General features: G+C 42.3%; 2 protein-coding genes across 3 annotated transcripts in view; one reads left to right on the top strand and one right to left on the bottom strand.

The window, feature by feature from the left end:
- Positions 1–458: 458 nt before the first annotated feature.
- Positions 459–7954, bottom strand: pex2 (peroxisomal biogenesis factor 2). 2 transcript variants are annotated; one of them, XM_076080668.1, is made up of 2 exons: positions 7893–7954; positions 459–2102 (listed from the first exon to the last, which is right to left on the bottom strand). In XM_076080668.1, exons 1-2 carry the CDS (start codon positions 7894–7896, stop codon positions 1132–1134), a joined length of 975 nt encoding a protein of 324 aa, XP_075936783.1. In that variant the 5' UTR covers positions 7897–7954; the 3' UTR covers positions 459–1131. The 2 variants fall into 2 exon arrangements, with proteins under 2 accessions (XP_075936783.1, XP_075936782.1); XM_076080667.1 differs by lacking the exon at positions 7893–7954 and adding an exon at positions 5077–6470.
- Positions 7955–8115: 161 nt separating this feature from the next.
- The window catches only part of LOC142937701 (uncharacterized), an 89635-nt gene continuing 72687 nt past the window's right edge, over positions 8116–25063 (top strand). The window contains exons 1-3 of the mRNA XM_076080756.1: positions 8116–8661; positions 12269–12418; positions 22135–22205. Coding sequence (XP_075936871.1) covers positions 8419–8661; positions 12269–12418; positions 22135–22205 — 464 coding nt within the window. The 5' untranslated portion in view covers positions 8116–8418. The remainder of the gene's footprint in view (positions 8662–12268; positions 12419–22134; positions 22206–25063) is intronic.

The raw sequence follows: 25063 nt of genomic DNA, 5'->3' as shown, positions 1-25063 counted from the left end.
TTGTCAGCCCAGGAAAGGCTTCACTCAGCTGGGGTGCGTTTGGCCCGGGGCTGGGCTCACTGGTGGAGGTTAACTCCAGCATAAATAAGCATCTTTGGACTCATTACAGGGATTAGAGAGTAATTCGCCTGCGAGGAAGGAGACGACTGCCAGGGTTTTGGTACAGTTTACTACAGTCTTATAGGGGCGAGGGCCCTGGAGATTACAGAGGGAGAGAGATGGAAAGGCAGCAAAAGAGAGAAAGGCCAAGGGAAAAGAGAGGCTGGCTGTCAAGTGTGTGTGTGAGTCAATCCAAGCCCCCGGCTGCCCCCTTGATCTTGAGCATGTTGGGGTGCTGTGAAAACGGATAATGGGAGTTAGAACGACCGGGCCTGTCTAGAGAGAAGTGTGCTGATTGTTATAACTTTCCCTCATCTCTCTCTCTCTCTCTCCACTTAACTAAATAAACACCCAAGAGGTAGCACTCTATCAATTTTAATGATGTTGAAATACAATTTAGGTACAAAATACACAACAAATGCTAATTTGGCCATGATGAGAGGCATCAGAAATTCCTCCCATTATTAATTCAGCTGACTTTCTGCATTTTTCATCAGAACAAATATTCCCATTTCAACCAACACACACACACACACACACCCCCAACCAGTTTGGAGCATAAATCAACACGTTCACTCATCAAATATATGCTGTGTGGTTCTCTGTAGTCCGTCCAGTGCACCAAAGACAAATAATTCTGTCCAAAGTCCAGTTGGAGAAATGGAAGGGGCAGAGGATTGTCAATATATGCACACATATATTAAACATAGCATGTCTATGTGTGTTCAGGAAAGACGGACATCATAAAGACTGAAGTCCAGTCATAAACTCATACACGACTACCTTGTGAATCTTTGACTATTAATCCCCATTTTTTCATGTTTTGATATACTTCTGTCTTTACAAAATATTCTTACATGATAAAGTTGAATTGTTCAAAACATTTACATCATAATACAAAGGTGGTTAGTCATGCGTATGTTAGTATGTGTATTCTATATGAGCGACTATAAAGATTTGAACCACCATTTCAATTTCAACAAGTCCCTGAAATTACAAAATAAACTCGGTCATGACGGCTTCTTCACACCATCATCTGCCAGTCATCTCCACCTCCATCTTGACTGGCTCAGGCTGCCCTGCCTCTGCACCACATTTGGGGCAGGTGAGGTAAGCGTCTGCAATGCTGTGGCTTTTGATGCAGTAGTAGCAGAACACATGTTGGCAGCCCACTGTGTGAGGCATGGTGGGCCACTCTCCGCACAGTCCGCAGTCTTTCCACGCGCCTTGCTCTTCTGTCGCCCCCTCCCTATCGGCGCCGTCTCCCCCCAAAATAAATGACGACACGGTTGCCTTCAGCTTCCTTGTATTGATCAGTGGTAACAGGAAGATGAGGAACTCAGCAAAGCCGTGCCACAGCAGCTCGCGGTTCATGTACTGGTAGGTTACGTCCCGCACCACATTGGGCTTGCTGAAAACCGCCCGAGCTCCCACCATCCTTTCAGCCAGCACAGGATGGCGACCTTTTCTCAGGAACACGAGGAAGTTGATGAGACTTGTGAGCTGTGTGATACTGGAAACAAAGGTCAGGCAATTGCGGAGACCCTGTTGGAGTAAACCACCGTCTCCTTCAGACACGGGCCCTCCTGAACTCAAGCACAGCAGCAGGCTGCGGGAGCGCTCCTGGAGCCAGCGGGGACCTGCAGTGAGCAGGGCCAGACCCAGCTTCTGCCTGCGAGACAGAGGTCTGTAACGGGGAGAGGAGGGGAGGATGTTGTGGTAGCGTAGACTCAGTAAAGACTGGCCCACAGTGGCACTGCTGGAATAAAGTGTGAACCTCCACAGAAGCAAATGGAGCAGAGCCCTCAGTTCAGGCTCCAGCGGCGTGAGCAGGCCCGGGCGGCAGATGTGGAAGCACTGGGAGAACTGGTTCCATACCAGCTGCTCGAGGGATGAGTCTAGCTCGAGGGCATCCAGCTGGCTGATGCGCAGCACTGGGGTCTGCGGGTCAACATCGGTCTCTCCAGCCGAACGTTTTTGGTTGTCCTCGCTTTCCAAACCTGCTGGAAAAAATAAAACCAACGAGTGTAAATATGATAATCATGTTTTTCAGGAAATGTATGCGCGGAACGATAAATAATATACAAAAAGAAATGTAAACAATCATTTTTGTTTAGTTTGGGCCTTCAATCCAAGAGTTAACATACATACGAAGTTGATTGTTGACGAAATAATCTTTGGCGTTCCACTGAAGTGCATGAAGGCATCAACATAAGTAATCAGACAGGTTTTACAATAACGGCTAAAACCACAAAAATAGTAAAAAATAAAAAAAATAAAAAAAAGTATTAATAATAATAATAATCAAGGTTCTCATGACCGTACATTATTAAATACCTTATAAACCTACGTGCAGCTCCATACTTGACAGGGACATGAACATAATGTATACAAAGGCACAACTATTAAAAGGACAACTAGGTTGTTGGGAGGAATGAGGCCCCCGGAGGTGAGGCCCATCCTGTTAGGAAGGTTATTTTGTCTTTATACATAGAAACGGAAATCACTTTTCACATGTAAAACCCATCCTTAATGCAACCTTTGAGCTGCGCAATGCAGAAGAGCAGGGGGTCTTAGACTACTCTCTCCAGTGTATAAACACACACAATCCAACACACACACGTAGACACACACACACACACAGATACACAGGAGGCAAAGCTCGGGGGCTCTTGGTGCCGGCTCCCTCTGGAGATAGGGGTGTGTGTACAAATCACATCACTAGGGATTAGGCTAACGGCACAGTCTCTGGTACACCGTAAACATCTGCCAAATGTGGAACAATTTTCCTCCCCCTAGAGTCGCCTCCATGTGGGATCCCACCATTGTGAAGTCTGGGCTATTTTGCACCGCATACGATTCCAAACTGCTCACAGTTCCCCCAGTTTTATCTGCCCTTTCCTCAAATGAAACGCTTAAGAAGTGGGAGACTAACTAACGCAAGGAGAGACAGAGCAAGAGGCCCAGAGAGAGAGAGAGCGAGAGAGAGAGAGAGACAGAGAGAGAGAGGCCTTTTTCTGACAGTGGCTTTTGTGTCTCGCTGAACAGGATTTGTCACGAGGCTTTAAAAGAGATTTCAGCCGGGTAAATATGGCAGTTTTGACAGAAAGAGAGAGAGATGATGGTCACTTTAGACGTTTCTCGAGGAGGCAAAAAAAAAAAAAAAAAAAATCCATTTAAAATATGCGGTGGCAATGCTTGGGTTTATTGTGGTGCACAGGACCATCTGTGTAGTCATGATGTTTCAATAGAGCCAGGATACACCGTCCAACTAAGTTAGAATTAGCAAATGAATGAAAAAAAAAAGAGTGAATTCACGCTGAAGTAAGCAGGTGTGACAAATTCATTGAGCTGCATTTGAAATGCTGCCATGTTTAGTGACTAGAACCTCGCCTGTGACGGAAGTGGAGTTTGGCTTTAAAAAAATAAATAAATAGAGGTAGTCAGACTGTGTATGGTAACCAATAAACAGGCTCCATTTGTTTAGCTTAATCTGAAAGTTTTTCCTTGATGGGAGAAAATGTGGAGATTATGTGCCTGTGTGTGTGTGTGTGTGTGACTATGTATGTTTGTCAAGGGTAGCCTTGATCTATGCAGAGCTCTCATACAGAGCTAAATTAATCTATCAGTGCATGGTAACACAGACGCCCACACAAACACACACACACACACACACACACACAGCCAGGTGGTGGAAATCCCCGTCACAGCAGCAGCAGCCCTCTCGGGAGAGCAAACCCGGCCGGGTCCAATATTCTTTTCAAAGCCTTTTATCGAGCAGTTTACAAGTTATGAATGAATATGTTTTATTTGGGGAAACACGGTATTGACAGCCACCTATCAATAGTAATGTGACTATTGTCAAGGGTCTGTCAATATTAATGTAATTATGATGTAGAGGGATCAGAGGGATGCCAGAGTCGGGGGCCAAGTAACATCTCCTGCCCACTGCCATATCAATAGCTGGGATTGCTATTGACAGCTTCCCTTCAGACTTGCAGCACTTGCCAAATATATAACAAGCAGACACTTCAGTCAATGCAGGGGCTGCCTATAAAAATTAAGCATTTGAATTTACAAGGCTCTCACCGTGGACGGCTGGAAATCCATGTTCCTTATGTAATAGTCAAAAGTCACAGTCAATGTCAGTGTTTACAGAGCACTGGCACGGTGTGTGTGTGTTGGAGGACAGCCATCTACACACAAGAAGTACACGGATACAAGCAGACGGACTCTTTCTCAGATGATTTCGCCACAACCACGCACGCCTGATGTGATGTATTGCCTTGATAATTCTCTCGTGGGTCAGCCAACCAACCCGACCCAAAGACAAAATGCCCTCTCCTGGTCGTCGGCAGCTGACAACCAGCAGTCAGAAGGCAGGTTAGAGGAGTTCACTGAAAAATCAACAGATAAATCTGGGGTCTTGCTTTTCTATCAAAGCTGTGTAACATACTTGAAAAAGATCTTCCTGGGAATATTAAAAGGTTATTTTGATTCAGGTCAGATAAGTTTGTTTCCCCCCCCCTCCTTGTTCCCTTAGTCGGTGCATCTTGTTCTGACAAAGATAGCGCACTGACTCAAGGCTGACTGCCGTAGCTTACAGACAACAACAACAACAACAATATCCAATCTAACAGGGAACAAACTGCAACATCGCTTCAAGGCAAAAAGGGGCCATGACCAGTGTGAGGAAGGAGAGACGAGGCAACAAAAGCGTACAGAGCATCAGACCGAAAGCCTCGCAGCTGCACCGGGTCCTCTGAAAAACAGACAACGGGCTGTAATGACACCCAACAGGAAGATACAGATTGACAAAGAGACAGACGCGTCACGCCACGCGTCATGAAACCCTCAGCCAGGAGCTCTAAACTACTGTCTACTGATACAGTGAAGGGGAAAAAAAAAAACTGGGGGCAGAGATAGCTCGGGAGAAAAAAAAAAAACAAGGGAGGAGAAAAACAGATAAGCACCAACCTCTCCCTTGGAGCTGACCTTGAGACTGACGGTCACAATAAAGGAGGAGGGAACATTCCTGAAGCATATGCGGCTCAGCCCCACTGAGGTCCGGGCATCCAGGGAATAGCCTATAGAGAGAGAAAGGCTGCACTTTCTTCTTGACCTTGGCTTTGGTGTCTAGGGAGGGGATGAGGGTGTTTAGGGCAGAGGACTAAAGACTGAGGGATGCTGGGAAGGTGGAGTATCTCTGGGGGATTGCGTTTAGCTTTTTCCCGCAGCGGACAAGTGCTCTGAAGCTGCTCACAGGGCTATCATTCCATGCCGTTTTGGAAACGGTGTGTCCAGAAGTCTTGATTAAGCTCATGGTGTGGGGCAGGGCTCAAACATAATGCATAAACGTTCACTTAGCTTTCTACTGATGCTTGTAGCAAGAAGCCGGCTATGCATTGGCAAAGCATGCTGGATTACAACTTTACATTTTCTTCTCTCTTCCATGTAAATTAATTTGTGTAAAAGCTCTGGTGAATAGATCCTATTTCTCCGAGCACTCTAGTCGCGTTTTTTTTTTTTTTTTTTTCCTCTCTCGCCCCCTCACTTTATTGCCCTTCTTTCGCCAGGAACGAGCGCAGGCCTATTAGCCATGGCCTTCTAATGTCCTCACTGTGAAAACGGATGAGAATGTCAGATTTAGAACTTTTAAGAGACTGACGTCATACAGCAGACCACAGGCATTACGGGGACGCTAAGATTACCCAGGCGGTAACCAGACTAATTGTTATGAGTCTGTTTCATGAAAAATGAATGCGTTCAAATGCAGGGGTCTTCAGGCTGTGTGTATGCGTGTGTGCGCGCCACACACTAATGCTTTATCAAGGCTCTCCCCTTTTTGTAATCACCCAAGACTCCTCCGAGCCACGGGGTGAGGGCCAAGTTAATGCCTGAGCACAAAAAAAAAAATACACATCAGTTAGAACAGCGCATCTGACATATGAAAAAAATTTGCTCTGCTTAATCTGGTTTGCTCAGAAGGTAAATTATTTAAGAGAATTAATTGATTTCACGAGTAGGTAGGTTGAGTATGCTGGGGCTGTATGAGTAATAAGTGCAGGGGTTTGCAAAAAAAACAACTTAAAAAGTAATGAAACATTTAAAAGGGCAGAGGCACAATGAACGTGGAAGACAAAAAATGGAACAGCTAATAAACGAGAGAACTGAAGTTGTGTCTTTCTTAGGACTCACAGAGGGCACTGGGGCCTCACCTCATGCAAATAAAATGTGTTGTACTGAGGAATATTTGATCGGCACATTTCCGAACTTTTGCTTTATGCATGAACACATTTTGTCACTTATTTTTTATTTTTAAATCTGTGTAACAATTAGAAAATTCTAAACTGAGGTGAACTTTTTGTCTCCAGTAAATCTTTGAGAATATGAAGGCCACTGCAGGACGGGAGATTTAAAAATGTGCAGTCAAACCCACGGTGCAGACCCTACTTTTAGGAATCCCTCATTTATATCTGCGAATCAATTTGGAGAATTGGATTGCTGCCTCTGCAAATTGTACCCATAATGACATGTCAACATGTTATAGGCAACTTTCATTTTAGTTTGGAAGTTTAATGCCTCGATTTCCAGCCAAAATGTACACATTATAGCGAGTGCACTGCAAATATGATAAAAAAACACTGTGATACTTGGAGACAACTGAACATGATGTATATACTTAAATGCAATTATTGAAGCACACTGGATGTAAACAGCTGTAACAGGAACACAAATCTGTTCAATTATAAGTCTATATGTGGTACGTATGGAATCTAGAGCAAAAAGGAAATGAACGAAATTACATGAATAAAAACAAGACAAAAATCAGTCTGAGAATTAACATAACCGTTAGACGTACAATGTATGTGCGATATAATGTCTTTTGTTCTCTTAAACGACTAAAATGATAAAGCTAATTCAGGAGGGTGGAATTCTTTCCCAATGAGTGCACAGACAACCCCTCTTGCCTTTATCACTTCCCTTCATCTGGAAACTGTATAAAATGACCTTATGACCGAGTGAGATCACAGCCCAACTTAACTTCGGCGAGTTGCCTATACTTCAATTTCATGCAGCCGGTCCACATTCTCCTCATAATGACATTGTCTCTTAATTTTTTAAGCCCATGCCCATCAGTCTTTAACAACAACAAAACTCAAATCTGCTCCATTTTGATAACAAGGCCAAAGCATTATGAGATAATCACAGTGGGGATTAGGTTTTTGGATAGAGTGTGCAAGAGCAGTGCAGTCAAAGCCAGTGGAAAAGAGAGATAGAACCAAGAGAGAGAGATAAGAGTAGAGGAGTAATGATTGGGATGAGAGAAGTGAGTAACGTTGGTCTCTTGAAAATCAATAAGATCAACTTTACCTTGATTTGCAGTGTGGAAGGTTTTGATCTCTGCCACTGATTATTTAGTGGAATAATGTAATTATGTGCAGAGCAGTACTCTTGAAGGAAGACACACTCACTCAAAAGGTAGTTGCATATGGCAAATATACCTGACAACATGACTCACAATTCATAATAGTTGATCGTTTGAACCGTATCCACGAAACGCATCGACAGGCATCAACAATCGATTTGATTTTAAATTCAAACATGCAGGTGTGAAGGGGGACAAATATCGCTTCGGAGACACAACACTGAGAGAAGACAGCAACAAGGAGGAGAGTCTTTTAAAAGAAGCGGAGGTGGCGCATTTAAGCTTTCCGTGGGAATACCAGGGTGTGGAGAAAAATAATGCACACTTGGATTTCCGCTAAACAACACAGCGAAGTTATAATTACCCATTTCTGTTCAAGGCAAAGCCGAGCTCTGTGCCATTTCTCTCTGATCAGACCAAAACAACACGTATATCCGGGTTGTGCGAATATGCACCGCCTCCTAAAGAAAAGTCACCAATGGTGTGCAGCGACGTCACGGCTACGAAGCCAGATGGTGCAAATGAGCCAATCAGATCACACAGAGCCAACGCAGCGGCAAAGCATGAGGGTGAAGCGTCGGTCTGTTTGGAAATAATTCACGAGTCCTCCGTTGTAGTAACGGAACATAGCGACTAATTTGTTGGTGAAGCCACGGTAATTCACATAAAGTAACACAGACAATGTCTTACATGCACTTAAAATGCATTGCATTGCCTTTTTTTTCCAGGTTTGCGCAACAGTCTGATAACGTAAACTATACAGCTGTGCGAAGATTCAACCAGAGGAACAAGCCGTGGTTTTGAGTTGTAGCTTTTTCGAAGCCTGCGGTTTGTTGCATAAACATTACGTGTACTTTTATTCGAGCCATGCTAAAAACTTGCACAACCACATGAGCCAAATTACAAAAAAAACATCACCAGGGTCAGGCGAAAACTGGAAGCTATCGGTACAGGGGATGGATGCTTTGAGCCTGCCCTCTCCTTCAAAAGAGGAGCTGAGAGTAGCCATCCACGACCCTGGGATGGAGACAAACAACATTAAACAGCTTGTACACGAGTTCAGAGGACTTTACGAGCAGAGATTGACAACTCTGGAGCTGGACACCAGTGTAACCAGAGAGGAACTGCTACAGGTGAGTACCTGACAAGGTGTTACCACACGTGTGTGCTTATGGTAAAGGCGTCGCGCGGTCTAAAGCGCTGTAAATAGGCTCCAGTCTCTCTGGAGATGTGGGTTCAAACCCCCCCCGCTGCCATTATAATTGTCTAACGTCATGATGAGTAGTTCTTAGCTACTGTAATATGTGCAAGACGTGTGACATCATTGACTGATACTGTAACATGTAGTGACTAACAAATAAATTACAACTTGGTTAGTTTTACCGGGGCTACTTTGCAGCCTCCTTATAGGTAAATCCAGGGCACTGAACCTTGTATTCATAGGTCCACAACATAAATTATACACACAAAAAGAGGAATTATTGAGGACCTTCTTCAGACCCAAAGTCTCCACAGTAAGTGCAGTTTTCTTCCAACATCCATTGTCATTAGGTTGTCATCCATCCAATACAAATCAAAGAGCATCCTGTCCACCGTGACTCGGGCATCAGAAGATGACCTCTGTCCTGTCAGACAAATGACAGGAGGAAGCGCAGGGGTGCTTTCATAAAGCCGCAGCACTTGTAACAGGTGGCAAATTGCATTATGTTTCCATCTGAGCGGCAGGGATCAGGAACACAGATCCACACTCATATTTAAAAAAGAGAGGTTTCTAATCATCAGGATTGTCATGTGACATCATTTAGCTACAGAATGTAGCCTGTGTGAGCTGGGCTGTGCATCAAAGCAAGTGTAACAAGGTTTCAGAGATGGGTTTCGGTCAGCCGGCCCCAGTCGCGGGCCCGCTTAACAAGGTTACGTGTTCAGAACTCAGAAGCTCCCCGAGTCCTAAAGGTTGATGTGGACAATTAATCATAAAGCTTGTCCATTGAAAACACACAGCCCATTCATCCATGAACCCATTGTATGTTTATAATGTTTCCTAACATGTTAGAACAACCTCCCAATTATAGAATTCATACAAAGTATGTTTTCTTTCTTATGCTTTGTGGCAGTAATCGCTGTGAGGGGCCGAGCTGGCAGGCATGAGGCTCCTCAGGTGGAATTTCAAAAGGAGGGTTTTCTTAACCCCAAACAGGAGCAAACAATGACCATGATATATGTGTATATATGATAATATATTCTAAAGAAACAAACTATAACCACGATGTGACTAATACATGCTGCATTCTGATTGGCCATTTCCTGTATTTAAGAGCTCTGCTTTAGGGCGGCATCTTCTGCTCCAGCCTTGCAAGATGTCCCTCCAACAGCAGCGGCACTCTCAACACTGGTACCTCAAAGTTAAATAGAAGTTAGAACAACTTAAGGCAAATGTATGTAAATACAAACTACAGCGCAACTGTACAGTAGTTAACTAAGTGTGTGTCCTTCAAATAGAAACTACTGTTCTACCAACAGTACTAAAGTCAGTGTGAGTATGATGCATGAAACAAAAGCTATGTGTCATTGTCTATCTGTTTGCTGATGTATGATTGCGTTAGGTCAAAAGGTCAATAAACTCTATGAGGAGAAAATAAACTGTAAACAAAGCTAAGGTGCTGGAGGGTTACTCGCATTTAAATCAGCTGTGTGGCAGCAGATGGCCGTCACAATCACTGATGGCTGGAAAAAGGTAAACCAAAATTGCTGTAGTCATGTATAATGGATGTGTTTTCAGTTTCACAACTGTTGAATGTTATTTCAGATACTGTCATCTATCTACATCGTTTTTGTAAAGTTACTCTACCCGAAGCTATACATCAGTGTTGTATTATGCACCAGGGGACGGTACAAACCGCTTGTTGACTTTGTTTGGCTTTAGGGGACAGACGTTTTATGAACACAGATGTACAGACTCTCCTCTCAGGCAAAATGATTCTGAAATTCAGTGGCACTCCCTTTTTATCAGAGCTACTATCATCGTATGTGTATGCTGTCTGGCTACCTGTGCAATCCCTTTAAGAAACGAGTGTATTAGAAAAAAAACAACTGAGATAACCTGGAAGACTGTGCTGAAGGAGTGTGAGGATGTGATACATGATACCATTGGTGGAGCATGTTCAGGTGACCTTTTCTTTTCTCAAGCGTAAAAAATGTAAACTTAGAAGTGCTTTCTTCCAGACACAAAGCAGTCAGGAAATAATATCTTTCTGAGCCTGCTCTAACCCCGAACACTACACATAACGAGAGCAGGTGAATACTTTCCACAAAAGGCAATAGAGCTGCTGTAAATCTGATGTAAGAGCATCATCTGCTTTTGGGGGCGACCGTGGCTCACTGGGTTAAGAGGGTTGTCTGGTAACTGCAGGGTCAACGGTTTGATCCTTGACTGGGACGTGTCACGTGTCGAAGTGTCCCTGAGCAAGACACTGAACCCCCGGCTTCCCGGACGCCTGTCATTGGCAGCCCACTGCTCCCTATATACAGGGATGGGTCAAATTTCGTGTATATGACAATACAAATGGTTTCTTTTTTTCTTTTCTTTGATATCTTGCTTATTTTACAGCTTTTACAGTGTTGCTGCTCTCTCTTTTGCGGGTCCTACTCCAGATGTTAAAACTGCACGGAGTACCTGTGGTAGAATCACAGCCTGTGGCCATCAGCAGATTTCACCATTACCACAATTTCTGGCAGTTGTCGTCAGATGTGTGTGTTTACAGCCTGCCGCGTGAGACTATTGATTCCCCACCCCTTGTTTCTCCCTGTTTAATTTCAATGAGACTATCCTAAAGACACAAGGGTTAGATGAAGCTAAATAACACATTACATTTTCACATGTTTGTTATCCTGCTTGGATGGGGAGCTTTCATGTTTCCCTTGCGAGGCCATCATTGGAGGCGTGCAGTCCTTGTTCTTCTGTGTGTCAAAGTGATAGCTGACTTCACTTTGACATTTGATGAATCTTGGGGAAATTCTGCATCTCACTTCTGTAATCTGTCAACTTAAAAACAACACATATTTGCCAAGAGGCTGTACTACATTTCTGGATCAGGGAAGATGGCATACTGTCTTTGCAACTCTGTCTCTTAGCCTAAGACAAGAACATAGTTTCTAAGTATTAGGAACTATGTTCATATGGCAACTAACTTGCAATAGCAAAGTATGTTCACTGGTGACTTTTGGCCCCAACGTACTTGTAGGAAGTAGTTACAGAGAGGAAATAGATTTGGATGGATTAGTTTAGTGCTTGATCTCACCACCATAGATGAGTTTTGTGTCCCCCGTGCTGTCGTGTAGTGTGTTTTAAACATTGAATATTTGTCAAAGATCTTTCTTTTACCATTTGTTTTAATGGCCATTGGACACAAACACAAATATCACAATTTAGTTACCACAAGTGGCTACTGAAGGAAAACCAGAGTTTTTACTTTACAAAAATGTGTTCAAATGTTGTCCATAAAGACACGTTTCCCTTCAAGCATACAAAGCTAATACAGAGTAGTTTATAAATGTAATTCTTAAGGGAATCTGGGGGATTTTGTTTCTGAGAGTTGCCCATCATTTTCAGCTTGTTGATAATTTGACTGGCTCAATAAAATAAAACAGTTTGTATTATAGTAGAGAAATGCTTGGTTGTGCTGTCAGCTTGTTAAAACAAAGCTAATGAACTTCCCTTTGATGCTGCTGTTGTTCTTGCAGAAGAAAGTGAATTTCCTGAGGTCTTATCTGAATGACCTTGCAGACCAGAACCAGGTGCTGCTTCAGACCATTGAGGATCTGCAGAAGGAAGCTGACTACAAAGTCTCCAACTGGGGAACGAAGCTCCACACCTCTGAGCGTATATTGGACGTAAGGTTTTTATAAATGTTTTTTCTTTTAGTATTTATTTAAGTAGTTGGCGCATCATTATTTTTAAACAAATGCACAGTATAGTCTTCTTTATGGTATTTAATTCCTTGATGTACATTTGTGTTCAGGAGAGCAATCTGCAGGAAATACCGTCAGGTTTTCAATACATAAAGAGCATTAGAATATTTTTAGAGACATGTTACACAGTATAACCACAATGGCAAACATTGTAGTACATACAGCACAATTTGGAGCATGTGACCTACAACCTGAAGATTGCCACAACTCCCAGGTGACACACTCCAAAGGTTTTAAATATGAATTTTAGGTATAATTATATCCTTTGGATATATACAAATAAATGTACTTCTTTTCATATTATCTTCCTGTTTAACCTGGGGCATAGTATTCTGTGAAGAAGCATAGCCCAGCGATAATCTGGCGACCTGACCAGGGTGTACTCTGCCTTCGCCCCCCCCCCCCCCCGCAACACTGAATAGGATAAGCGGTTTCGGATAGTGGATGCTTGGATGGATAGAGAAGCATATGTCAATAGGATGAAATGTCTATTCATAAACCCAATCTATATGAAAATATCAAACGGGCATAAACACGGCAGAATTTATACAGCATAGAGAAAACAAGAGGGGAAAATAACAGCTCATGGCTGTCTTTTATGCAGTATCTATTTCCAAGATCCTTTCTTTGTGCACACTTCTGGAGGCCATGGCCACTTCAACTTCACAGATTAAAAGTGTCAGGGATCACACTGAATTTGGTTAACAGTTAAGAACATGAAAATCCCTCATTGTTTGTACAAAGCAGGATCAGCATAGAGTAATGGCAATATAGAGAAGCATTTGGGAGAAGCATGGAGCCATGCAACAGTGTTCTGTTTTTATTGATGGGAATTCTTTGCAGAGACTGGTGTTAAAGACGCAGTGAATTCTTCAGCATAAGCTGAGACAAGGAAGGAGTCAAGCAGAGACAAGTCCCCTGTTTTTGTCTGTTAAGCCTGTGGACCCAAACATTCTGGAGGAGATGATGGATTAGCAGACATTTGTAGTGAACTGGAGATGGAAAGTTGTGTGCAAAAATGCTCTTCCATAGTTTTTTTTTTTTTTTTTTTCAAGGCAAGGCAGGACTATAAAGACATCACCACTTGATGTAGTGACTTTAAGGTATTGTTCCATTTCAGTTATGGCCAGGCTTCCATCAATATTCGCTCTTCTGAGTGGATTTCGCTCACGGAAAAGTAATTATGGCCTTTTATCCATCAAAGTACTTATCTGCTATTATGGAGAAGGTCAGAGGGATGTGGCTTTGTGTGCTCTCTGCACTGGTCAAAAAGATCATTGTAATACAATGCTTTGCATTTGTTAATGCTGTCCATTTTTAACGTTCATCATTGTACAACTTCATTCTCCTATGTGGCATTGCTTTGGCAACAACAAATTCAATAACTCAATCTGCACAGTTTCTCTTTCCTATGAATTCCTCAAGTGCCTCTATATGCCGTCATATATATTTGTTGTTGTTGTTGCAAACTATAGTGCAAAAATGCATGTGTACTGAACGATGAGAATGGCCAAGACCTTTATCAGCTTTCACATGTGTTATCAGTAATTGAATTGTAGGCCAATTTATTTAGCGCTCTTGCAGATAAAAGAAAAAATAAAACAGTTTAAAAAGAAATGGGTAATGAAAAAAATCTGGAAAAGGGATTAAATGACGTTCTCTTAGTTGCAAAGAGTCCTTCAGTTCATTTAGTTGCACAATGTTGTTGTTGCCCGTGAAAACAGCAGCTTCATTTGACCGCCAAAGACACAGTGTGTGGGAACATAACGGCTTGTTGCCGTACTGTCGACCCATCTTCTGAGCTTTTGAATCTCCATTTTCACCCGTCTTAAACGATGCTCTCACTGTCTGTTTATGTTACTTTGTATGTTTTCCGGGTCTAGATTGGTAGACAAATACAAACAAATGGACTGTTTCACTCAACAGTCTATTAGGATAGCCAGGGGACAACAGTGTGTTTCTGCTCTGATGTCCATAATGTGAAATCCAATCAAATGAAGAGCATTTAGAGCTACTTATGGACCGTTCCACCATGTAAACGATGCAATGAGCTCTGTAATAGGAGCTTGGCTAACGTCTGATTGAATCGTAGTGTATGGTCTTGTTGATGCACAATAGGGTTGAACTGTAATGGACACTAAACAGAGTTTGTTTTGTGGTCATAATATCATGAAATCCAAGTCTTGTGTTCTCTTTTGTAGACTGCTTCAATTAGCCTCTTGTCTATTTGTCATCCATCGGCAGACGGATGTAGCATCATCATGTTCCCTGCATACAATATAAACCTGAATTAAACAGTACTTTGTGAATAATACTAAATGTCTATTTTAACCTGTGGTTACAGGGCAATACCATCCGTACGCGTAAGTCCAGTTCAATATGGAAGTCATTGGAGAATCACTTTAAAATGCATTCAACTTCTCCACTTTTATTGACCAATGTGACTCAATGTACTGACTTGATCAACTCCACCAAATATGTGCTCCACCCAGGTTAAAACTTATTTTAGTAATTCTGTGGAAAAAAACTACAACCACAGTCATTACACTGAGGTTCATTTCATCCTGTGTAGTAGTATTCATTGACACGGTTTACTGTGGAATAAGGATGTAGATGTATTGTGCCAGCTGAACTCTGAAGCAGCATTGTTTCACTCAGAGATTGATTGGTTTCTATTAGGTAGCTTTCCAAACTTTTGAAAAAATATATGGAAAGTGCTGAACTTTCTTTCTGTTGAAATAAAAGGCATTATTATGAGCGCAGAGTTTGGGAAAGTTCTGGGAAACTTCCTCATAGTAATTTCCGCCAATCGTCTGGGTCATACTCCCGTTGGACAGTCTTTTTGGCAGCTTAAGGATAAGTAATCATGTAATGCAATAAAATCGTCACTTTATTGATCTCAGTAGAAATATTTTTTTCCCTTGCGTCATTCCAGGCACAAGGGCACAAGGGCAGCTACAGAACAACTTCTGGAGCTACGTTTGTTGCCCAGATGGTGGTCGTAGAAAGGCCACTTGCCTTTTATAAGACGTATGATTAAGAAAACATAAATAACCGTGCTGGAAGTTAATATGTTGTTTCATGTCGTCATATTCTATAACAGCAGGCTGCAGATGGTAAGAAGGTTGATTGGTCGGTAGTTGTTTGTCAGACTCTTTTTCTAGATCTATTGGATATTTTGTGTGTGTTTGTGTGTATGCGCGCGCACACACAATACGTGTAGTCAGTGTATGTTTCTCTGTTGGGTCGATTTTTTTTTTAATTCACAGAGTTTAGCCCCTGGGCTACAGGGCAGTATGGGGGACTGTGAAGGCCTGAGAGGGATCAGTGTAGATCAGAACAGATCAGTAGGGATCATTTAGGATCACTGGCCCACTCTTTGATCCACTCATCCTTTCATCTCACCATTCCCACACAATTCTCAAGTTATTACCATACCAGCATATTCATAACATCCACGTGTTGGTAAACACATTTGTGAGACTGGTGCTTTGTTGTGCTGGGGCTCAAATTGAAAGTATCCCATTTTGTTAGCTTTCCTTGTTTATAAGAGACAAGGTTAAGAGGACCTCATTTATTTTGTCTTTTTTGTACCTGAGAAGAAACGAATGGATTATAACAAGTGACGAATACAAATTTGCTAACTGAATGCCGGGAATGTCTCCAGCTGTGATGAGAGTCTCCAATTTTTTTTTGTGTGATTCACAAAGTGACTATTTATGACAGTCCCCATAAACCACAGAACGGGGGCTATTAAAGCTCAGGAACCAAATGAGATAATTGGTCTCATGACTTAATCCATGCTCATGAGAACATCACTCTTCCTGACACGTGGAGCACCCCTCTATGGTAGCCCTCTTAAGACCCATTTCAATAAAACAGTACATTAAAGAAGCAGAATGTAAGCTATGGCGTCGCTGTCGGATGAATACCTTTCTGGAATTTGCAAAAACAGCCCTCTTTTCGGAATGATCCCAACTTTTTGAATTCATAGGTCAAAATCACACATGCAGATGCACTACGATTGAATCACAGTAGTACCACAAATACATGTATCCCCTTTCCCCCCCCCCCAGGAAGATCCTAATCGCACTATCGCTAACCGATTAAGAACAGAATTATGCCGGCTAGCCTGTATACTATTCATGCCTCGAGCGTAATGCAAAGAAAGAGTTGCTCCAAACCTGGTCTGACCCTTTGGAGTAGTGACTGCTCTGCCCAAGTCAATGAGAGAAGGTGGAAACTCAATTCAGGTCTGCATTAAAAAACAGTCTCTGAACTGTGTGACCTTCATCAACCCGCTCCTCGCTCTCACACACACATACATTTGCTTGTGTAGCGGCTGCTTGGAGGCCGAGTGGGAGTGAGAGTGAGAGAGCAGGGGAGGTCAAGGGGTGACGATGGTTGACTATGCTAATGCTGTTGTTAATGACTTTGCTGTGAGTGATAATTGATCGTCTTCATTACCATATTAACTTCTCTGCCCCCACCCTTACCAGAGCCCCCACCCCAACCCCCACTCTCTCTGTGCAGTAATGGATGCCCCTGTTTGATCCTTCAAATAATGAACTAATTAGCTTAATTAAAATCAATAGAGGTGCCAATACCGGGTTAGACATCTCAGGGATGCTGTCTCTATCTGCAGGGAAAGGAATTTTCAGAAAGAGGTGGTGAGAGAGGATGGATGGCAGGCGGTAAGAGGAGTAGTACATAAACAACAGGAAGGGTGGGAAAAGGTGAGGATGCAAGAGTAAGAGAAGACAGACACAGGGACAGGGACAGGCAGAACAAGAGGAAGCAGTTATTTGAAAAGAGAGCATGACAAACGCAATGAGGTGAGATGGGTATGGACAAACGGACAAAGAAGAAGTGGGACGGTAGGAGTTGGAGGTTTAAAGATGGTAAAAATGTAAAAATGAGTGGGCAAGGGCAAGGACAAGAAAGCACGAGAGAAATATCCCAGAAAAGGAGGGAGCCACGGAGAGGGGGAACTAAACGAGAGAGAGAGGGCAAAAGAGGTTCCTAATGCTGATTTATGAGTGCTTGACGGTCGTTAGCTGGAATAAATGGCTTGTAGGAGTGGCTGCAGCATTACTCCCTGTACAGGATACTAAGTGCATTGTAAGGTCAGCCATAAGGCCAAACTTGCATGTAGTGCTCTGCCCTTGTAAACCTTTGTTAATATATCAGCCAGACCTGTAACTAGTCCATCTGATACACATGGATGACTGTCACTCCTGTCTGGTAATTATTTTTATTTCACTTTGATTTTGGGAACAACACAGATGTTTAGTGGACACAACTTATATCGTTGGACAGCACAGGAATGAAAAGCACATGCTGTGTTTGGTGTGGATGTAATTTGGTAAAAGGTAGCGCTGAAACAATGAGTCAATTCATTGATTAACTGATTGGCAGGAAACTAATCTGACAATGTTATTAACCCATTAATCATGTAATCACGTATATAAAACAAGAAAACGTGCTAGTTCCAGGCTGCTTCTTTCAATGGACAGAGGAAGTTAAAAGGTTTGTCTTGCAAAGGGTTCGCATAATCTTTAAAACAGGCAGACATCTGCCAACCGTACAAGGTTGTAAGTCAAGCCCCTTTCCCACTGGACAAAAACCCCTCTAACGTCTGGCTTTTGTCTTTGGTGGGAAAGTTTACAATTTGCATTCATTCCCGGGACGAACAATTCTGCAGTAGTCACAAGTATTTCCTGGCTCCAGTTCCGATCGGCAGTGATGGAAACATGACACTCTGGTGGAAGTGCAAATGTTTACCCCTTTTTCCTGCGCAATGCTATGTGACACACGTTGAAGTTTTATTTAATCCATGTTGAATAAAATCAACACGGATTTGGGCAATTATTCTAATTTATTAACGTACAAAACAAACAATTAAAACTCATCAAAACTGTCTTGTTAGTCTTTCTACTTCAGCAGTCACCAACTCTGGTCTGGTCAAACTAAACCCGTAATTAACAGAGTTAGATATGAAAAGAAACAGTATTGTTGAGCTTCGCCAAGCCACCAGAATGTATTGACAGATTCTGTAACTTTACCCGACTGATCATCGTAAAACACACTTAATTCAAACTCAAGAGAAACAAAATAGAAATGTACAAACTGTGGTTTGAGAGTTTGAGGGATGGACTCACAGGTCGGACAATTATTAGTTATTATAAATATGGCACAGAAACAAATCCCTGAATGTAAGGCTGCAGATGTGTGTTTTTTGTTTATCATCATAGTTGCATCACTTTACACTTGCGTCAAGCTCACTCTGGACAAAATGAAAGTCCACATTTTCAGTCCACGTTCTCTCTAAACATGCAGCCCATGACATAAGACGCTGGCGTGTTCCTTCCAGTCACCGTCACCACGAGTCGTGTTATCTTATTTCTTTTCATTCCTCGCTCTCCGTTGTGACATGGTGACTCACGCACACACGTCGCTGCCTTTGTTTTTTCTCCTCTGTTGCTTTCAGTTGACCTAGCTCCAGACAAAAGGAATGGAGGGGGAGTGGGGAAAATGGAATGATTGCGTAAATGGCTGGCTATTTTCAGAAAGAAAAGAAGCAGAAAAAAAGCGAAAGTGAGGTGGGGAAGAGGGGGGGAAAAACAAAACAGGGAAGAGGAGGCGTGGGTGAGGGGCAAGTGGATGAGACGGGAGGAGACAAGAGAATGTGACGAGGTTGAAAGTGGAGCGATTCTGTGAATGATTGTTGCTGTAATCAGTTGGCTTTGTTTGTTTGTTTCTAAGTAGAAGTACAGCTGCTACTTCTACTTTTAATATTATGTTACAGTCGTTCAAATACTTCTACCAGTGAACAGATCCACAGGCAGAGGATTTGTTTGACTATATTCCACATCCTTGCTATTCTGTACTGGGGACTGCGATGGGATCACTTTAGGAAGGCTCAGTACTGCTTGTTATAGACAGAGCACCTTCTATTAGAACACTTTGCATATGCCCGTTCTGTTTGTCTCAAAACTGAGTGAGAAAACGTAGTTGTAACTAAGATGTGATGCAACATCCATGTAATGCGCTCTCTTTCTCTCACTCTCGCACTTCTTTTTCCCTCACTCATGCACTCTGCTGATTTTGACCATTACTTTATTAGTATATTTCCTCACTACTCTTTAATGGTGTAGCTGTATTTCAAACAAAACACAACAACAACAACAACCTGCATTCAAATTCAAGCAGACAATCACATGTAAGCCCTCCCTCTAACAAATGAATGTACCGTGCTCATAACCTTCACTGGGCTCATTATCATAGATTGCAGGCCTTTTCATAAAGCTGAGACCACTGGTGACGGATTACCAACGGGATGGCCACACACACACACACACACACACACACCGTGATCCATAATGAGACCTTATTCCGGACACTCAACCCCAGCTGCCTGTAAATTACAGCCGCCACTCTGCCATACATACTTAATCAGCTAATGTTGTTTTATTCCTTTATTATTAATTTGCTCCTGTTTCTGATTTATCTAAAGCGCCCTGCATCACACCAGTATTTTGTCTCCTCCACAGTTCAGAGAGGCAGAGAGAGTCCATGTGCTTATTCGTGTACTTAGGGGATTGCATCTGTAATGAATGGACTGACTGTTTAGGCATACACAACACAGCCTACTACTCACCTTAATAATGTAAGCAGGTCGTAACTCCTGCTAACCCAAGGGTATATAAGGCATGCGTACACAGACACACACACACTTTCACACGCCCAACCACACACAGTCTACCTGTATTAGCCGCTGACCTCTGTGTGTGCCATGTCTTCTCACTGTCACATTGCAGCTGCATTAGAATATGATGTTTTGTGAGTGGGGGAGAAAATCGTGTGTATATCTGATCGTCTTTATGTTTGTTGGTTGGGGGACACAAGCACACTTTATGCATTGATAAGATCTACTACACATTTAGAAAATCATTTTTTATATACTGTTACATTTAAAAGATAGTAACTTATTGGACTTATCAGTAAAGATTGCACCGTGGAGTAAAGAATGAGGTATAGGGAGTAAACAAGTCAGTCTGTGTTCATCATTTGTTGTTTCCTGTATTAAGTGGTGTCCTAAAAAAACAACGAGTTCCCGCGGCAGTCTTAAAGGTAGCCTGTCTGCCTGTATCATGCATCAAATATTAACTTCACACATAATGGGTTCAATCCCATCTTTCCGTCCGCACCAGCTCCTCTTTTTGGATGTTTTTTGCTTGTTCTTGTGTGTATAATTTGGTCACTGCCCCATATCCTGCATTCACGTAAACACACAGTTGCACACATACCCGTACTTAAGACTAGCACATGCATAATTGAAACACACACACAAGCTCATATTGAAAGCAGACACACACACACATACGCTCACACACAGGGCCGTGTGTTGACCTGTGAGTCATTGCTGTCCGCATTGATTTCCTTTTCCCAGAGTGACCCCTGTCACCACAGCGATAGAGTGGCCGATATTTCACCAGTACAGCCGGCTCCTTCTCTCTTTCTCTCAAAGCCCCTTCTCGCTCTCTTTCTGTAAGTCTAAGACTCTCCCTGTACTTGCATCTCACTTTCTCTCTTCAACTCCTTCTCCGTGCCCTTTTTTCCCCTTTGTCCCCATCTGTTTATTTTCTCTATTTAATGGTCCTATGTAATGAAAAGGCCAGGTCACTGTAACTGTTTACCTCTCTTTTCCGCGCCATTCATTTATAGTGTTTCTTTATGTTCTCTTTTTGTACAGATGCAGTATGAATTGACCCCACAACAACAATTTTGACCCATATTATTCACTCGTCCTCCACAAACCAATGTTCATTATGGAGAGATACAGGCAGACAGGGTAATGGCGGGTTATTTGAGTCCAAGGAGTTGCACTGTATCTGGGAATGAACAGAAGACTGTGTGTGTGTGTGTTTGTGTCCGCGTGTGCACTTTTATCTAACTAAACTAAACTGTGCTGTCTCTTCATCTCAATGTCCTTCTTTCAGATCAAGTGACATCAATGTATTTTTTTAAAATCCCCAAACAGGACAGCCAAATTATTAGGTCATTAGAGTAATCATATTTCAGATTTCATCTTCGATTCTTTTCTCTATATTTGATTCTGTCAGCTTTTTGATTTGATTTTGGTGATTTGTATGCCGTTGGCCCCGTTTTGAAAATGAGCAAAGGAGAAAGTGGAGACTTTTTTTTTTTTTCTTTCATCAATCGTTTATGCAGTTGCATGCTGTGATTTTTTTAGTTTTAGTTTCCTGTTCTTTTTCCCGAGACACTATTACCATGTTTCTGTGGTCATCAAGAGGCAAATTCCAAGCGATTAGTTAAACTTCATCACAGTTTACAGCACTTGGAAAATGTTTTAAAGAATGATTTTCCTTTTATTGAGCGTGAGCAGTGTCTAATTGAAAAAGTCAAAATTGCATTATGGTGAAAATGTAACGCCTCACATCAAGTATAGTATATGTTCCCCTTTATATCATTTATAACATGTTGTTCTACTTGGTATAATGTTCTCTATACTAATATACATTACACTATCTCTGCATGTCCGTAACAAATGAATAAGCATTGCTGCACATGCCCCATGTGACTAAATCTGTTTGCTATTTCTTTGTCTCTCCAAGGTGTCTGAGGTCGATGTGAGGACTTTGTTGCTGGATGAGCTTGTTGGACCAGCGTCTCAAGTCCCCCACAGGTATGGATAGATATCGCCAGGCGTGCTGTATGGGACTCTTATAGTCATTATTAGTTACTCAGCTGCCCTTCATCAACAAGGATTTTTGTTTTTTTCTCAGGAAAAGTTTACTCTTGACTCTTGATAACTAATAACTTCTGCGTAAGAACTTCATGAATCGACCACACACTCTCACACAGGTCCTCTACTGCAGAGAGAGGTAACAGTGTTGGCCTCAGGGGCTCTGTCTCTCCGGAGGGAGTTTGAGCTCCTGAGGGAGTCACTGGAACACCACTGTCCCCATGGCAATATGCAAATCCCTGTATGATATTTCCCACCATGCAGTGCTCCAAAGCCCCTAAAGACTTGTTCTGTTTCTACTTTAGACCTTTCTGGAAAGACAGATTCTCATTTTAAGTTTCACACATTTTGACAAAACTAATGAAAGGAGCATTTTCTGAATCTAAATCTGCATGCTCATATATTATGTGCCTATTCCAGATTTTGCCATTGCTAGTTAGACACCTGGACTTACCAGACCAGGGAGAGGTTTGATATGAAAATCACGTGAGTTCCAATAATCCCCATCGCTTGCTGAAGCTTAAGTTACCCAGTGTCAAATCGAGCACAACCTTTTTTTTTGGTCAGTCAAAACCATCCTGCAAATAAAACATTAAATTCAATTGAAATTGGCACTTTACAGTGGGTACGGAAAGTATTCAGACCCCTTTCAATTTTTCACTCTGTTTCATTGCAGCCATTTGCTAAAATCAAAAAAGTTCTTTTTATTCCTCATTAAGGTACACTCAGCACCCCATCTTGACAGAAAAAAACAGAAATGTAGAAATTTTTGCAAATTTATTAAAAAAGAAAAACTGAAATATCACATGGTCATAAGTATTCAGACCCTTTGCTGTGACACTCATATTTAACTCACATGCTGTCCATTTCTTCTGATCCTCCTTGAGATGGTTCTACTCCTTCATTGGAGTCCAGCTGTGTTTAATTAAATTGATTGGACTTGATTAGGAAAGGCACACACCTGTCTATATAAGACCTTACAGCTCACAGTGCATGTCAGAGCAAATGAGAATCATGAGGTCGAAGGAACTGCCCAAGGAGCTCAGAGACAGAATTGTGGCAAGGCACAGATCTGGCCAAGGTTACAAAAGAATTTCTGCAGCACTCAAGGTTCCTAAGAGCACAGTTGCCTCCATAATCCTTAAATGGAAGAAGTTTGGGACGACCAGAACTCTTCCTAGACCTGGCCGTCCAGCCAAACTGAGCAATCGTGGAAGAAGAGCCTTGGTGAGAGAGGTAAAGAAGAACCCAAAGATCACTGTGGCTGAGCTCCAGAGATGCAGTAGGGAGATGGGAGAAAGTTCCACAAAGTCAACTATCACTGCAGCCCTCCACCAGTCGGGGCTTTATGGCAGAGTGGCCCGACGGAAGCCTCTCCTCAGTGCAAGACATATGAAAGCCCGCATAGAGTTTGCCAAAAAACACATGAAGGACTCCCAGACTATGAGAAATAAGATTCTCTGGTCTGATGAGACCAAGATTGAACTTTTTGGCGTTAATTCTAAGCGGTATGTGTGGAGAAAACCAGGCACTGCTCATCACCTGCCCAATACAATCCCAACAGTGAAACATGGTGGTGGCAGCATCATGCTATGGGGGTGTTTTTCAGCTGCAGGGACAGGACGTCTGGTTGCAATTGAAGGAAAGATGAATGCGGCCAAGTACAGAGATATCCTGGAAGAAAACCTCTTCCAGAGTGCTCTGGACCTCAGACTGGGCCGAAGGTTCACCTTCCAACAACACAATGACCCTAAGCACACAGCTAAAATAACAAAGGAGTGGCTTCGGAACAACTCTGTGACCATTCTTGACTGGCCCAGCCAGAGCCCTGACCTAAACCCAATTGAGCATCTCTGGAGAGACCTGAAAATGGCTGTTCACCATCCAACCTGACGGAACTGGAGAGGATCTGCAAGGAAGAATGGCAGAGGATCCCCAAATCCAGGTGTGAAAAACTTGTTGCATCATTCCCAAGAAGACTCATGTCTGTACTAGCTCAAAAGGGTGCTTCTACTCAATACCGAGCAAAGGGTCTGAATACTTATGACCATGTGATATTTCAGTTTTTCTTTTTTAATAAATTTGCAAACATTTCTACATTTCTGTTTTTTTCTGTCAAGATGGGGCGCTGAGTGTACATTAATGAGAAATAAAATGAACTTTTTTGATTTTAGCAAATGGCTGCAATGAAACAAAGAGTGAAAAATTTAAAGGGGTCTGAATACTTTCCGTACCCACTGTAATACTACTTCTTAACATTAACTTTCCATTGGTCTCCTGTACTGACAACATATAAAGTACTGTATTTCTGCCAAATGCTATATCACACAAGTTGACGTTGTAATGGTTAGTGTGATTACATGACATAAACAAACATAATATTATATTCTAAAGCTGTCATATGAAAACTAAGAACACATCCAAATATGGTCGGAAGTAACCAGACAGTAGTTTGACAGCCTGCAGTGCAGCCAATTAAAGCACCAAGCAGAGCAGGAAAGGGTGGTCTGGCACCATGTGGCACAGTTGAGTTTGTGGCTGTACAGGCTTTCTTTGGCAATCCTGCAAAAAGGCACTGAAGGGCATGATGGATCCTCAGCCAGCGCTCTCGCTGTCAGAGACACGGGGATTTGCATCACACCTTGAGTGTTTTAAATGGCTGCACATATAATAATAATGAAAAAAAAAAAAAATGAAATGAGTAAATCAGGTCTCATGAAAAGAGATGACAGGCAGGTTGAAACAGTGGGTGAGTGTGTGTGTGTGTGTGTGTTTCTTGCCACCAGCGTCAACATTAA

Source organism: Anarhichas minor, unplaced genomic scaffold (genome assembly GCF_050575085.1).
Source record: "Anarhichas minor isolate MPS153535 unplaced genomic scaffold, ASM5057508v1 ptg000074l, whole genome shotgun sequence".
In the NCBI taxonomy this organism is placed as follows: domain Eukaryota; kingdom Metazoa; phylum Chordata; class Actinopteri; order Perciformes; family Anarhichadidae; genus Anarhichas; species Anarhichas minor.
Note: the sequence above shows the minus strand (reverse complement) of the source record. Positions and strands in the feature narration are given on the sequence as shown.

Coding starts and splice junctions, on each gene's coding strand:
- pex2 (XM_076080667.1), bottom strand. CDS start 5,143: ATGCTTCAGGAATGTTCCCTCCTCCTTTATTGTGACCGTCAGTCTCAA. Junction 2,103..5,076: donor AGGTCAGCTCCAAGGGAGAG/GTTGGTGCTTAT, acceptor TATTTTTTCCAG/CAGGTTTGGAAAGCGAGGAC.